Genomic DNA, 15,384 nt, shown 5'->3' on the forward strand with positions numbered 1-15,384 from the left:
ATCAGCTGGTCAGAAAGTGCAGGGCAGCTTGAAGCCAAGATCCTGCAGGGTGGAGGACAGGACAGGGACCTCTGAGACCTTCCTCCCACGGACCTCTCAGACCACAGTCACCTGGTGGGCTGAAGTATCCTAGGCTCTTGAATAATTTACATTTTTCCTTTCACCCTCTCTCCTCTGTTCTCTCCAGTTTTGTTTCTTTATCCAATATTTAAAATTGAGTCCTTTAATGTTCCCTAGAATGTTCTCTTTTCTTTCTTGTTCCAAAGAGAGACTTCTTTCCTGAATCTCCTTTTTATTCTACTGCCTCATTCCCAGGAAAAATTCACCTCTTTGAGTTTTTTTTTTCTTTTTCTGCTGTTGCTGTTCAAGATGACTGGTGGTTTATCGTGCACTGTCCTCTCACAGTGGAAGAAGCTAGGGGATATCAGAGGTCTCCCTTAGTATTTGGAGACTGAAATTCCTAGGAGCCAGGACCCTGTAGATACATTTCCATTTTGTAGATCATCTACAAAGAGAGTACAGAAAGGAAGAGTTAACTGCTATTGTAGAGGCAAATGGTTTTGCAGGATACAAAAGTCCTGTCTATTGCTATGACTCATATTTGATGTTTATTTAATTGAAATGGAAATGACCAATCTGCTTTCAAAAGTAATAAATTTCTTATGATTTTTTTTAAAAAGTCTTCCTTTGTTGTAAACTTGGCTTAAATAAAATTCACCACTGCCATGTAAAGAAATTAGAATGGACTTTCAATTAAAGAAATTAGAACGGACCTTTGTCTGTGTCCTTCTGGCTTTCTCTCTCTGTCTCGACCTTGCTCTCCATCCCATCTTTCTCCTACCACACTTTTTGCTCTTGCTGTCTCTCTTTTTCTCTCTGCCCCTCCTCCTTCTTCTGTCCACCACTTCCATTCCAGTAAGTAGGTCTCAGGTTACTATCTCGTGAGCACCTCAGTAAATACTAGTTGCCTTTTACTTGGAGGGCAGGAAAGAGTGGAGAAAAAAAAGACAAGGTGACAGTTGAGATGAAGGACTTCCAGTTCACTTTGATGATTGTTTTAATACTGTCCTTGAAATCTTTTGTCCCAGATGCTGAGATCTGTGGATTCAGGCCCAAGCAGCTTTCATTTCCAGGCATCACATCCACTTCTTAAAAGCACATAGAGGACAGAAGTTGCATGGGAAGAGATGAAGGAACTTCTTGGGGTGACAGCAGTGTGGTATCATTTTGAGCCTGGGGGCACAGTCAGAGTTCCCAGATGATGCCCACCTGCTCCAGGAGGCTTTGATCTGTTGGGCCTCTGGGCCATATACACATTCTGATTTTTCCCACATGCTGGGAGGTGAAAGGCTTGGGAAACACGGGCCTAGAGGCTGGGAGGAGAGAAAGCAGAGAGGGACACAGCCGGGAGGCAGCTCCTCCTCACTGCCAGCACTGCCTTCAGCCTGCTGGTGCATCAGCCTGACGGACTTGTCCATTCTCCTGTCATCTGTCTCTGTCTGGTCTAGCGGTGGGCCTGAGCAGTTGTCCAGAACCCGCTGTGCCCAGTAATGGGGTGAAGACTGGCGAGCGCTACCTGGTGAACGATGTGGTCTCCTTCCAGTGTGAGCCAGGATATGCCCTCCAGGTACCTTCTGTTGGCCACCCCCCAGGACTGGAAAGGTATCCCCTGAGCTGGGATCAGCCAGCCTCCTCCCAGCAGAGCTGCAGTCACCACAGAACAGAGAGAAGCTCCCCAGATCCCTCAGGGACTGTTGTCCCCTCCTGGAGCTGTTCCTGCAAAAGACAAAGTGCTGACTTTGGCCATTTGGCACAAGCCAGCCTCAGATGTGTCCCTGCAAAGTTTCGGTTTGATTAGACTCTAGGAAAACTTAATTCCTCTTTGAAGGCGATGAAAGAATCTAGTAATTAAAGGAGTCTCATGAGGAACCTTTAGTAATGAGATTTCTTTAGTAATGGCTGTTAATAAGTGTCCTTCCCCAGCTCTCTCCCTCTACCTCTCGCCCCAACCCCCGGTGGATCCATGTATCTTGCTCCTTAACCCAAAGCCTAAGAACAAGCCCCTGCTCCAGGTTGTACATGCAGTTGCGCCCGTGCGGGCAGCCAGCCCACCCTGTTCCTGATTCCCCTAGGGCCACGCCCACATCTCCTGCATGCCCGGGACCGTGCGGCGCTGGAACTACCCTCCGCCTCTCTGTATTGGTAAGAGAACACCTACTTCTCCAATCCACTCAAATCCATTTCTACCAGAGCTTTGAGTTCAGGGACATCTCACTGGGATCAAGTTCAAATCCAAAGGAAGGCTGGTATTGCAGGTCTGCTCGAAGGTGGGATCTTTAGACTGAGGTTTTTTGTAAGCTTTAACCTCAGGCTTTTCACGACTTTTGGAAACCTTTGTCCACCAAATGAAATACAGCAGTGGCTTGCCCATTCCAAAATCTGATGATGACCATTCTGATTCCATATAACCCCAAACCCCATATGGAACCTCTGGGCATTTTGGGGCTTCCCCCTGTGACTTTTCATAGGACAGACAGATGGAATACACTGATGGAGAAAGGCTGAGCGTGCCCTGTGGAAGGAGGACTTGGTTTGGTTTGGTTTCTGTGCTGAGTAGTGATGAAGAGATCACTGGGTACAAGGAAATACAGAGTCTCCATGCTCAGAAGCATCTAGTCAGGTCGGGGCAAGGGGAACTGTTTATCAAGGGTCTGCCACGTGCCAGGCCCTGAGTTATATGTCTCCTTGCTGAAGCTCTTCAGGGCAGGGGTCATCACCCTCAGTTTTGCAAAGAGGAAAACTAAGGTTTTTAGGATTCAAAAGAAAGTGGCAGAGCGAGGAACTAGGATTCCCTGATGCCCTGCCAACTGGCAAGTGCAAGGCTGAACTTGGAGTGGGAAGCAAGGTGAGCCAAGGGCATGTCCTTGGAGCACATGGCCCTGCCCTTCTGTGCTCTCTCCAGGGTGCAGGGCCTCTTCGTATGCAGAGCAATCAGCAATGGGACCAGTCCGCCCTTTTCCTCATCCTGTATGACGAAGGCCTTGCCCAGGGAACCACTGAGAGCCCCGCAGCCGCCCTGGGCTGAGGGTGTACTGTGCATGCCAGGCCCTGTCCCAAGTGAAGTGAAGTCCTGTCTGTTGTAACCTTATAACCACCCTGTGGCACAAGTGCTGTGGAAGGGCAGGGACCCAGGGCTGGAGGTTTGGGCTGGGGGAACTTAGAGCTGGCCCCAGTCACCCAGGAAGTGGGGGCACTGGGACTGTGACCGGGGGTGGGGTGGGGGGAATCAGTGCTGGAGCCCCTGCTTTGCATGCAAGCACTGTTCCCTTCAGATCTGTGTGCTTCAGTCACCCTCTCCTGAGAAGGGGTCTACATAGACACAGCACATACTCCTCCCCTCGGCTCCTTCTTCTGGCCTTTCGTGATGGGCTAACCCCTTTCTGTACACACAACCTTTCCTAATAAAGTGAAAAGTAAAGTTGCTCAGTCATGTCCGACTCTTTGCAACCCCATGGACTGTAGACTATGAGGCTCCTCCGTCCATGGAATTTTCCAGGCAAGAGTACTGGAGCAGGTTGCTATTTCCTTCTCCAGGGGATCTTCCTGATGCAGGGATTGAACCCTGGTCTCCCGAATTGCAGGAAAACGCTTTACCATCTGAGCCAAAAAAAAAGAATCCACATGAACTGGCCAGGCTGCATCTGTGCCCCAGCCCTACAACTTCAGGCAACTCTGACTCTGAAGTCATTTCGATTGGAGATTCAGATGCCCCAGCCCCTTGTGGTTGGCTCATAGTCACTTTGGCTCAGGGTGCATGTCAGCATTCTGAGGGTGGGCTCATGGTGGGGCTCCTCTGCTGACCGCCCAGCCCCGTGGAATAAGAGCCTGGGCTGGCGCTGGCACAGAGCAGGAACTTAACATGTCACTGTCTGTCCCCTTCCTTCCTCCTGTTTTCCAGTCCCGGAAGAGCTGATTGGACAATGAAAAGAGGGAGATTTGGGGAATCGTGTAGGAGACAGTCACACTTCTCTTGGGGCACACCATTTTTGCTACATGACCTCACTAAGGAAACTGACCTTTGAAGGGCATGCTCAAGGTCAAGCATCCATAACTTGGGTTTGTGGACTGCAGGGCAGACATAGGGTATACTTCTTCCCTTCCTGGATGTACATCCTCCGTTTTCTCTTGTGTGCGGTTTTTTAGGGAGATGAATTAAAGGTCCCTTTGGATTCTCAAAGGGAAATTAACTTAGGAAAGTCCAAATGCTGCATGGCCTTGTTCTTGCCTCGTTGCTGTGCTAACCCCCAGTCTGGTCTCACGGTCACAGCGCAGTGTGGGGGAACAGTGGAAGACATGGAGGGGGTGATCCTGAGCCCCGGCTTCCCAGGCAACTACCCCAGCAACATGGACTGCTCCTGGAAAATAGCACTGCCTGTGGGCTTTGGTAAGTCTTCACGCCCAGGCCTCTGGGCTTAAAGCAACTGTCTGCTGCCATCACTCAGCATAACCTTGGCTGAGTCAGTTCAGCTCTCTGCCTCTCTGCTTCCTCAGCTGTTGAGCTCCTGTGCAGTCCAGAGGATCAATTAGGAATGGTAGAGATGAACGTGCTTTGGGAACATAAAGTAGGGAAAAAACTTTAGGGATTACCATTATTATTTTTATCATTAGAGCAGTGAGCAAAAATCCAGGAATGTGGAATGAAAAATTGCTCAGGGATGGTTGAAAAAAGAAAAAGACAATCTATTTTACTGAGACTAGACTTCAACCTGGGCTTTTAACTCCAATATACAATTTCTCATCCTAATTAAATTGAGCCAAGGTCAATGTGAAATTGAGTTTGCATTCTTTATACTCACATTCTAGCTGGCCTTAGAGGTTGGGAAATGTCGTGTGTGTGTGTAGACATCAGGGTTGGTGGGGTGTAGAGGACACTGATCTGGGTACAAAATTTAATTACTGAAGGTTCATATGTTGTGCACTGGGAATATAATTTAACCCCTAATGTTTCTGTTGAAGAGACAAAGGATTTGTGTTGACGAAGAAATTATAGGCTGTACACATAGGTCATCCAAGTCATTGCTCTGCGCCTAGGAATGAAATGTCACTCCTGCACAGACCTGTGATCCCCCAGTCTGTGACCTCAGAAGTCAAGACCACCTCTTTTGTCCTTTATTATTCATCCTAAAGTGGGTCTTCTGATGGAGAAGAGGCTTTCAAGAGAAAGCGACCTACTTGGATGTCTCTAAATCTTCCCTGAGGGGAGAAGTTATGACCCTCAGAAGATAAGAGTTATATTAAGTACCATCTTCTGAAGGAAACTGGAGGGGTATGATCAGGCTGCAAAGTGATGATAACTTTGGCAGCCTTGGGAACTCCAGATTTTGAGATATTGAGGGAAGAGGAGCGGGGAGACCCTCTAACTCTGCATCCAGACATGAACCAGAAGAACCTCAGATAATAGAAGGATGGAGGGAGGGCCACAACCAAAGGGAAACAGAAGTGTAAGTGGGAGGCGCATCACTTTCTCTGTAAGGCCTGACGTTCGGCCACCAGAGACCTCTATCTTTAAGTCCTCCAGGCAGTCAGCCTCCTGCAGGGACCAGCCACAGAAGACCAGATCCCTTGCTTTCAAGTTACTTTGGATTCCAAACAGTCCCTAATGCCCCCTGCTCTGTTTGAAAACCACCGCATTTACAAACTTCTACCACTAGATGGCGGCAGTCAGGCAGTGCAATTCAGAAATTTGGCATCCAGCTGAGCCACGGGGGAAGCCCATGCTTAAAGAGCCCGTTCAATGGACCAGCAGCCCCTGTGTGGGGATGACACAGGGGAGGTAGACTGCAAAGTGAAGCTTCCGCGGATACGTACACAGGTGCTCCGTGTAAAGTCATCTGTAATTTGGAAAATATCTACATGTTAATAGAAGAGTGAATAGTGTGGTTGGGTAATTCATTAAATGGAATTAATTAATATAGTAGTTAAAAATCAATGAACTGTATCTTTGCATTGACAAGGTAAGACCTTAAAAAACACATGCTGAATTTAAGCTTGCAAAACTATATATATAATACAATAATAAATGCAGATGTTTAAAACAAATCAGATATACGTTTAGGAATCTAAGCACATGACCTGGAAGGATATCTTCTGAATTCAAGAGAGTGACTGCCTCTGTAGAGAGAAGAGCAGTGGGAGAGGGCAGGAGATATGAAGGGTCTTCAACAGTATATGTCAAGTCTTTATTTAAGTAATCAGATGCCAAAAGTTCACTCCCGTGTGCTTATTCTAAGCAAATTAGAAGGTATAAATGAGAAAACTATAAAAATTCCGATGCATCTGTAGTCCCACCATGCAGAAATCATCACTCACAGCTTAGACCTCACCATCATGAAGACAAGGGCCCTGTAAAGACCTTGTTCCTCCCTGTGTAATGCTCACCTAGCACAGCCCCGATGCATGGCAAATGCTCAATAAATGTTGTTAGTGAGTCAGTGAATAGTCTTCTAGTTTTTTAATACAAAAGTTTGAATTGTATGCTGCACACTACTTTGCAGTCAGATTTTTACAGTTAACGTTGCAGACATTTTCCTATGCTCAGAAATATGTTTTTTCAATATCGTTTTTAATAGTAATCTAATTTTGAGAAATCTTATCAATCAATTGATGTCAATAGTCCCACACTTATTCTTCAAAGAATGTATTTATATGTAAGTTAAGATCCTAATGAAATCCATTTAACCTGTTGCGTTGTTAGATCTTGATTAATCTAATAAGACCCCAAAGTATAAACTCCACTTGGCATCTTAATAGAACCAATGGGATGTTGTAGTCTTCTAATTTCTGAATTATTGTAAGTGTTCTAGAAAATACTAGTATTGAAGGTCATGTCTTTTGATCGAGTGTGGTTATGTTTAAGTGGTGGTATTTTTCAGTTAAAACATTATTTTATCAAAGCTGCCCTTATACTGATACTAGACATATGAATCCCAAATTAAGTCAGGTGTTGACCCTGAACTTCATTTTCCATGAAATAAAATAGAGTGGGGATGGAGCTCTGATAAGACTGATGCCTTTCATTTTGAATGAATAATACACTTTTAAGTTCAGTCCTGCCTGAAGATAAGAGACTGGGCTGACCAGTGACTCCCCATGTGTGTTCTGGGACCCCTAACTGGGTGGGTAGTCCGTGGTGGGGACACATGGGCTCTGGCAGGTGATGCTCTCAGGAGTCAGCACGTCAGAAGCAAGACTCTATTGCTTGGGCACTGTCTGCCTTTGTTTTGCTCCCAGGAGCTCACATCCAGTTCCTGAACTTCTCCACCGAGCCCAACCACGACTTCATAGAAATCCGGAACGGCCCCTACGAAACCAGCCGCATGATGGGCAGATTCAGCGGGAGTGAGCTTCCCAGCGCCCTGCTCTCCACGTCACACGAGACCACCGTCTATTTCCACAGCGACCACTCCCAGAACCGGCCGGGATTCAAGCTGGAGTATCAGGGTGAGGACAGGAAGGATCCATCCATCCCTGCCTCTTAACCCACCATCACCTATCTTCCCAGCCTCCCACGTAGGGGAGGAGGGGACCCAGCAAAGGCCAAGGAGTGGAAGGCAGGCCTGACTGCTGTGACATGTCTCTCTGGCCCCGCAGAGGCTATCAAACCCCCTGGACAAGAGCTTCCCAGGGCAGCAGCACAAAGCGCCGTCTCAGCTCCAGACCCAACAGTCAGCAGCTTCCTCAGAGCAAGTGACCCATCAGTTCCCCCTCAAACATCCAGCCACCCCCTACCCCCTGCCCCGGGGCCTCCAAAGGCTCACTTCCTCCCTGGGGGCCTGCCCTGTGTGTCAGTTATGCCCCGCAAAGCTCGTCCTGTGATGCGGTGGAGGTTTCCAGTAACGATTCTGGTGACAGTCCTGGAGCACCCGCTGAGCCTTCACACGGAGACAGGAGCAGGACCCTTTCCTCCCGCTGAGGGCTGCCCTGTGTGAGGCTGGACTCCCCGCAGCTCCCCCGTCCTCAGCTGGAGTCCCGTGATTGGCCCACTCCTCCTGGATCGAGCCCCATCTGCCCCAGCTCAGACTTCTCCTGTGCCTGTGTAGCTGTGCCCACCTGGGCAGCTGTACCCAGGGCCCTGGGGCAGCCCGACATCTCCCTCCTGGGACACCTCAGGAGAAGGAGCTGGGCCCTTCACACCAAGGGAGGAGCAGGGAGAAGCCCCAGCCTCTTTCCTAGTAAATGCCACTTCATTGGCGGTAATGCAGCTGTGCACCCAGAGGGCTGTGGATGGGCTCCTGGCAACGGTCAGCCTTACCTGGGCGAGCCTGTGCCTAAGAAGGGTACACAGCCTCGGTGGGCAGTGAGGCCTGTCCAGTGGTCACCATACATCCCAAGGCCACAGTCTATCCCAGGAGAGACTCAGGCCCAGATGCGAGGTCGGGTGCCTCTCTAGGACAGACACACACCTCTCAGGCTTTGCGTGTATTGGTCCCCTAGGTCTGCTCTGTCAGTATACCGCAGACTGCTGGCTTGAAGAGCAGAGTTGCTCTCTCACAGTCTTGGAGCCTGGAAGCCCTGAGATTGGGGGTGGGCAGGGCTGGCTCCTTCCAAGGGCTGCAAGGAGGAACATGTTCCCTGCTTTCCCCCAGCTTCTGGCAGTTTGCTGACCATCGGCGTTTCTTGGCTTGTGGAACGATCACCCCCACCTCTGGCTTCATCTTCACGTGGCGTTCTGCCTGTCGGTCTGAGGTCATTAGGGTGGGCCCTAATCCAATATCACTGGTGTTCTTGTCAAAACGGGAAATGTGGAGACGGTAAAGACTCTGCCTGCAAAGCAGAAGACCTGGGTTCCATCCCTGGGTTTGGGAAGATGCCCTGGAGAAGGGAATGGCTACCCACTCCAGTATTCTTTCCTGGAGAATTCATGGACAGAGGAGCCTGGCAGAGTAGTCCACGGGGTCTCAAAGAGTCAGACACAACTAAGACTACCTAACTAAAGACCTCATTTTAATTTAGGTAAAGGTAGGTGAAGATCCTGTCTCCAAATATCACGTTCTGAGGAGGCGGGGAAGGGCAGGGGGTTAGAACTTCTACATGAATTTGGGGCGAACACAGTTGGGCCCAAGGGCTCTCCCTGAGCTCCTCGTCTGGGATGAATGCAGGGTCTGATGACGTTGTGGTGGGGACAGTGCTCTGGGGCCTTCCCATGCACTGGCTTCACCCCTGTGACAGGCACAGCCCTGTCCAGCTCAGGTGGTGAGAGTAGACATGCTCCCTGCGTTCCTGTGTGTTAAGCCCACTTTGTCCTTGTCAGAGCTGCCCCCTCTGAGTCCTGCAGACTCCTCGGACGCCCCACTTCCTTGTAGAAGTAGTAGTTGGGAGCCCTGACCTCAGCCCCTCCCAGGCTCACCAAGCCTTCTCTGAGGAACTTCACCTGAGGTTCACAGGCTCCTCCCTGAGGCTTCCAGACATGAGCCAGCACTCTGGAGCCCCCATGGAGCCCTGATCTCAGCCCCTCCCAGACTCACCAAGCCTTCTCCTCTGAGAAGCTTCACCTGAGGCTCATGGGCTCCTCCCTGAGGCTTCCAGACATGAGCCAGCACTCTGCATTAACGTCACTCGCACTGAGGCTCCACATGTTCAGAGGCCGGATTCTCTGAGGAACCTGAGGCGGGAGCGAAGGGTGGAAACAGGAAGGAGGGGTCCCAAGCTCACCTTTAGAGGACCAACACGTTGACCTGAGTTGCCCCAAGTGTATGAGAGCCCCAGCAATGCCCACCCTGCGGTGGGCCAGCTCCCCCACCAGGACTTGCCCAGATGTTCCCCTTGGGTCACAGGCCCGGCTGCTTCCTCAGCGCCTGCCCGCTGCCACAGTCCAGACAGGGCTTGTGGAGCCACCCTTGGTGTCAGGGTGGCCGCCCCCACCTCAGACGTGACCTCTGAAACTTCCACTATGGCTTCTCCATGATGGCCCATCCTCCGGACTAGGTTATCTCCAGTGCCGGCGGCCCAGCTGCTCCCACTGAGGCCCCTGCCGTGTGTCAGGCCCAGATAATTCTCCCTGCCCTCTAGGCCCATGTTCTTGGCCCCGTGGAATTTCACCCGACCCCTCACCCTAGGTTTTTCTTTTATGAAAAGACCTACATCACCACTCAGGCCATTTGTATCCAGCAGTCCCAGCTCTTTGTGGTCCCCAGACTTTCTCTGGAAGAAATATAACTCCTTACTTTTCCTCAAAATCCCTCCTGTTAGACACTCTGAACTTCCTAACCTGGAGTTTTCTTTTCCCTTCTTCAGGTAAATATCCTCGTAATGTTTTTAGTAGCAGCATAAGCTACTCCTGCCAGGTCTCCTAGCCTGATAGGCTTACTATATTCTGTTAAAATTTCTCAGGAGATTGTGTTTCTAAGAACATAGCAAAATGACCTTGTTCCAAAATGTTAGGCCTCATCATTACTGATTTTTTAATATGTCTCTTTGTTTGAAACTGCATCTGCTCCCATTGTAGCGTCCACTGCTCCTCTCTGCGTGGAACCCTTTTCTGGGGAAGTTAATGACTCCACTCCTCAGGGGTCCTGTCTTCCCTCAAGGCCCAACCTCTCCCTCTGAAGCTTCCTCTGGTGGAACAAACTCTGAGACTCCTCTCCCTGTGAAAGCGGTCCCGGAGCCGTCACTTCAATGTCTCTTTGTGAAAAGCCAGCTCCTTCCCCTGGAAACGATTCCTGTGAGAGGGACCCAGCCACTCTCCTCCAGGGTGCTCGTGACTTCTCACCAGCCCTCAGTCTTCAGGCTCACCCACATTGTTGGGTCCCTTTCTTCCCACTGAGGCTTCTCTTTAAAGGCCCCACTCATCCTTCAGTCACCTCCCTACAGGTTCCTCACTTCTACTAAGACTGCTGCTGCTGCTGCTGCTAAGTCACTTCAGTCGTGTCCAACTCTATGCAACCCCGTAGACGGCAGCCCACCAGGCTCCCCCGCCCCTGGGATTCTCCAGGCAAGAACACTGGAGTGGGTTGCCATTTCCTTCTCCAATGCGTGAAAGTGAAAAGTGAAAGTGAAGTCACTCAGTCGTGTCCGACTCTTAGCGACCCCATGGACTGCAGCCCACCAGGCTCATCCGTCCATGGGATTTTCCAGGCAAGAGTACTGGAGTAGGGTGCCTTAGTAGAAGTCTCTACTAAGACTTCATTTGCTAAATCGCCCAAACCTGTTGCTGCTGACAGAGCCACGCCCCTTTGGCTGCCCAGCCCACCCAGTCTCTCTAGGACTGCTCGATTTTTCAACGCACCCAACTACCTTGATGATTTCTTCTTTAAAAAAAAAAAAATTTGCTTATTTTTTAAATTTTTATTTGTTTATTTTTGGTTGCAATGAGTCTTTGTTGCTTTGCATGGGCTTTCTCTAGTTGCATCGAGTGGGGGCTACTCTTCATTTCAGTGTGCGGGCTTCTCATTGCAGTGGCTTCTCTGTTGCAGAGCACAGGCTTGAGGGCACAGAGGTTGAGTGGTTGTGGTGTGCGGGCTCAGTGGCTGCGGTGCACAGGTTGAGTTGCCTCCCCAGGATGTGCGTTCTTCCTGGACCAGGGATCAAACCCATGTCACCTGCATTGGCAGGAGGATTCTCAACCACTGGACCCCCAGGGAAGTCCTGCCTTGATGATTTCCCAGTGAAATCTGCCCAGTTCTGCCCACAGAGACCTCCATGCGTGGCACTGAGAGGAAACACATCACACGGAGGGAGTGCTTCGTGATCACCGTTCTTTGCACTGTTATTGAGCGTGATGAGGTACCGACTTTGCATCGAGCATTCACTGATCTCAACCACTCCCCCTGAGAATTTCCACTGTAGGAACGCTCCCTCTGCTGATTTCCTGCTGAGTGGGTCTAATTACTGTCCTGTGGATCCGATTATTAATAATTGAGGGCTCTGGCTCTCTGACGTGTGCTCAGCAAATCCCTCAGTGACTTCTCCCTGTTGGCTCAGCTGCTCCCATTAAGGCTTCTCCTTTCAAGGCAGGCACACCCATTCTCAGGGAAGCAACTTTCTTGTTCTTTGGAGGGACTCCCGTGTGCGAAAATCACACATTCCTATTATTTTATTAAGTTTTTTATTTTTGATGTGGACCATTTTTAAAGTCTCTTGTTGAATGTGTCATAACATTGCTTCTGTCCTGCGTTTTTTTTATTTGTTTGTTTGTTTGCTTTTTGTTTGTTTTTGGCCACGAGGCATGTAGGATCCCAGCTGCCTGACCAGGGATTGAATCCACATGCCCTGCATTGGAAGGCAGACTCTTAACCACTGGACCACCCAGGGTGTCCCCACACATTCCTTCTAACCCAGCTGTTCCCTCAGAAAAGTTTCTCTCCTTGCCACACTGGGCTTACTCCCGTGTTTCTTCCTTCTTGAGAGGTTCTAATTGCTCAGAGTCAGAAGGACCCCACTCGAGTGCTCACCTGACTGCTTCCTGTGTTTGTGATCTTGGTGGTTATTGGGATTGAATGAAAGAAGCAACAGAAAAGAGCTGAAGTCAATGCTGAGCCCCAACGAGGTGCTCAAAGAATAATGGTTCCATCTAACCTTGTCTTCCGTGGGCCGCCCTTTCCCATGAAAGCAGCAATAACAGACAGCATGTTTACTGCATTCTTACCACGTGCCAGGACCGTGCAAAGGGCTGTGTGCGTGTATCATCCTATCAGAGTCTCACAATAACTGTTTTCTAAGTAAGTAAACAAAGGCACAGGGAACTGAAATCACTTGGCCAGAGCCAATAGCTAGAAAATGACAAAAGCCCGTCTGAGTCCATGCCTTGGTTCTCCAGCTCTCTGCTACCTCCCTGTGTGTACATGTGCTCAGTGGTATCTGACTCTTTGCAACCCTGTGGACGGTATCCTTCCAGGCTCCTCTGTCCATGGAATATTCCAGGCAAGAATACTGGAGTTGGTTGCCATTTCCTATTCCAGGACATCTTCCCAACTCAGGGATAAGAACTCCCGTCTCTTCTGTCTCCTGCACTGGCAGGCAGATTCTTTATCACTAGCGCCACCTGCCAGTTCCCTGGCACACCTGGGTGAGGAGAAAATGCCCAGAGAGAGTAAAAAAAAAACCTTCTCTCTTATTCTTTCCCAGCGTATGAACTTCAAGAATGTCCAGACCCAGAGCCCTTTGCCAACGGCATTGTTCGGGGAGCTGGCTACAATGTTGGACAGTCAGTGACCTTCGAATGCCTCCCAGGGTATCAACTGATGGGCCACCCTGTCCTCACATGTCAACATGGCACCAACCGGAACTGGGACCACCCCCTGCCCAGGTGTGAAGGTATGTTCCTCAGTTAGTCCTGGTGATTCTTTTTCAGGACAGGGTTCACGCACGTGCCTGCTCCGTGGGATCACCCATGCTAGGAGATCCTAGCAAACATTGTCCATCATGTTTTCATATGGACTGGACTGAGTGTATCCAGACTGGGCTCAGAGCTCTGGGCCAACACTAGGGAGGACCTGGAGGAGACACAGGTCAAAGCCAAAGGAATACATTCTCAGCCCTTGGGAACAGCCAACCTCATGGGCCAGATGTCCCAGTCAGAAGCAAAGACACTGATATGCTGAGAGGTAGAGAGTCAATCATGGTGCTTTCCTAAAGGGAGAAGAGAAGAAAACATCTTTCTAGAAAAGTTTTGTTCCTCTCTTCATACCCCCCAACTTATTCCCCTTCTCCTATATGAACCTAGAGAGATCTGAGTTGAGGATATCAGAGAGCTACAGGGGATACTTTCCTGGGCCTTCATTAACCAGAATCAGGGTGGAGGAGGACCAGGAGCTCATGCTGTCCCTATCCATGTCTACACATCTCCGTTCAATTTTCCCTTCCTTTTCCTTGAGGAGAAGCTGGAATTTGTCTTGAAAGGGCAAGGTTTAGCAGGAGGACAGTATGATTCAGGAGAAAGTGCCCCAGCTCTGGAATCAGATCACCCTAGGCTTTCTCTCTGAACTGCTTCACCTCTCTGACCTCCAGTTTCTTCCTTGGTACGATGGGGCTTCTCTTCGTAAGAGCTGAGAGGATTCCAAGATGGCGTGTGTAAAGTGCCCAGCACGGTAACTGATTCAAAATCCACAAGTTGGAAAAGTATTAACTCTCCATAGATAAAGACACCTTGCTTGCACAACTGATCTATTCTGGTGTTAGAATATAAGGTCGTAATCTCTAAAACTATTAAATTCCCAGTTAGATTTTCAAATTTTCAAAATCATACCCATGCATAATCAGTCTATCATTCTGGAATTGTTGGCTGGCCACCCTCTCTATGACAAGCTTCGTTGTGGACTTTTGTTTCCTTTTTGCTCCTTTTTATGGTGTCACAGGAGATGGAAGAGCAGTGTTTCCCCCATCAGACATCTTTAGCCATGAACCCTTCTTCCTCCTAAGACAGTGCTTCCCTTAGCTTAGACGAGGACATCATTTTCTCTTGCATTTCCAATTACCTTTCTGCCTGTGCCAACTTTTTGGTCATCTTTTTCTTTGTCCCTTAAGTGTTTTTGTTCTTTGAAGTTATTTCCCACACTCTCTTCGCTTCTTTCCCTCACATCTCCAAATGCTCTCTGTGTCTGCAACCTTTATCTCTTTGCCAATTCTTCACCTATACATCCAACTCCTCACTAAATATCTTCACTTATCCAGAAGCACCTAAATCCTAATGTGTTTAAAGTGGAAGCCATCCTCTTTCTGCCATTACGTTGAAATCCTCACTAGAGTGAAAGGCCCCTCTCGTCCCCTGGTTACTTGTTACTCAGTTTGGGCAGCCTGCCTCTCGCCTATCCTGTCTAGTCATTGAGTCTTGCTAATTCTACATCCTAATTGCCCTTCAAATACATCCACCTGTCTGTATGCATTGCTTCCACCCTAATCCAGGTCACTTAGATGAGGCCTGTCACTGGCTCCCAGCCTTCAGTCTTGTGTTCCTCAGTCCACTTTTCACAGTGTGGGGAGGGTGGTGAGCCTTTGAAACCATTCATGTACAGTGGCAAACTTTCAAAGATGCAAAAGTACATCTAGTTCCAGCAAGGAACCAGAACCTGTGCCATCACCAGCCGGCATGAGTGACGTTGCAGCTTGCCCTCCGTCTCCTATGGCCGACGCTCGTTCAGCTCCACCGTCTCCCACCTCCTCCCTTCCTTCCTCCAGTCAGTAATTCTTCTTGCCTGTTCACTCAACACCAGCCCCTGTATGCCAGCTGTTGTACTGTACTCTTTTACTTTTCAAGATACTCTAGTATCTTGTTTTCTTTATTTTTTGTATTTGTTTGTTTTTAATGTATTAGTGTATTATGTGTGAAAAGTATTATAAACCTATTACAGAACAGTGCAGTCAGAACAGTGCAATATAGCCGATTGTGTT

General features: G+C 49.1%; 1 protein-coding gene across 1 annotated transcript in view; it reads left to right on the forward strand.

Moving 5' to 3' along the window:
* The window catches only part of CSMD2 (CUB and Sushi multiple domains 2), a 655,591-nt gene that overhangs the window by 545,585 nt on the left and 94,622 nt on the right, over window positions 1-15,384 (forward strand). The window contains exons 39-43 of the mRNA XM_010841252.1: window positions 1,509-1,627; window positions 2,133-2,202; window positions 4,328-4,444; window positions 7,291-7,500; window positions 13,123-13,311. Coding sequence (XP_010839554.1) covers window positions 1,509-1,627; window positions 2,133-2,202; window positions 4,328-4,444; window positions 7,291-7,500; window positions 13,123-13,311 — 705 coding nt within the window. The remainder of the gene's footprint in view (window positions 1-1,508; window positions 1,628-2,132; window positions 2,203-4,327; window positions 4,445-7,290; window positions 7,501-13,122; window positions 13,312-15,384) is intronic.

This window comes from Bison bison, unplaced genomic scaffold (genome assembly GCF_000754665.1).
Source record: "Bison bison bison isolate TAMUID 2011002044 unplaced genomic scaffold, Bison_UMD1.0 scf7180017864158, whole genome shotgun sequence".
Taxonomy (NCBI): domain Eukaryota; kingdom Metazoa; phylum Chordata; class Mammalia; order Artiodactyla; family Bovidae; genus Bison; species Bison bison.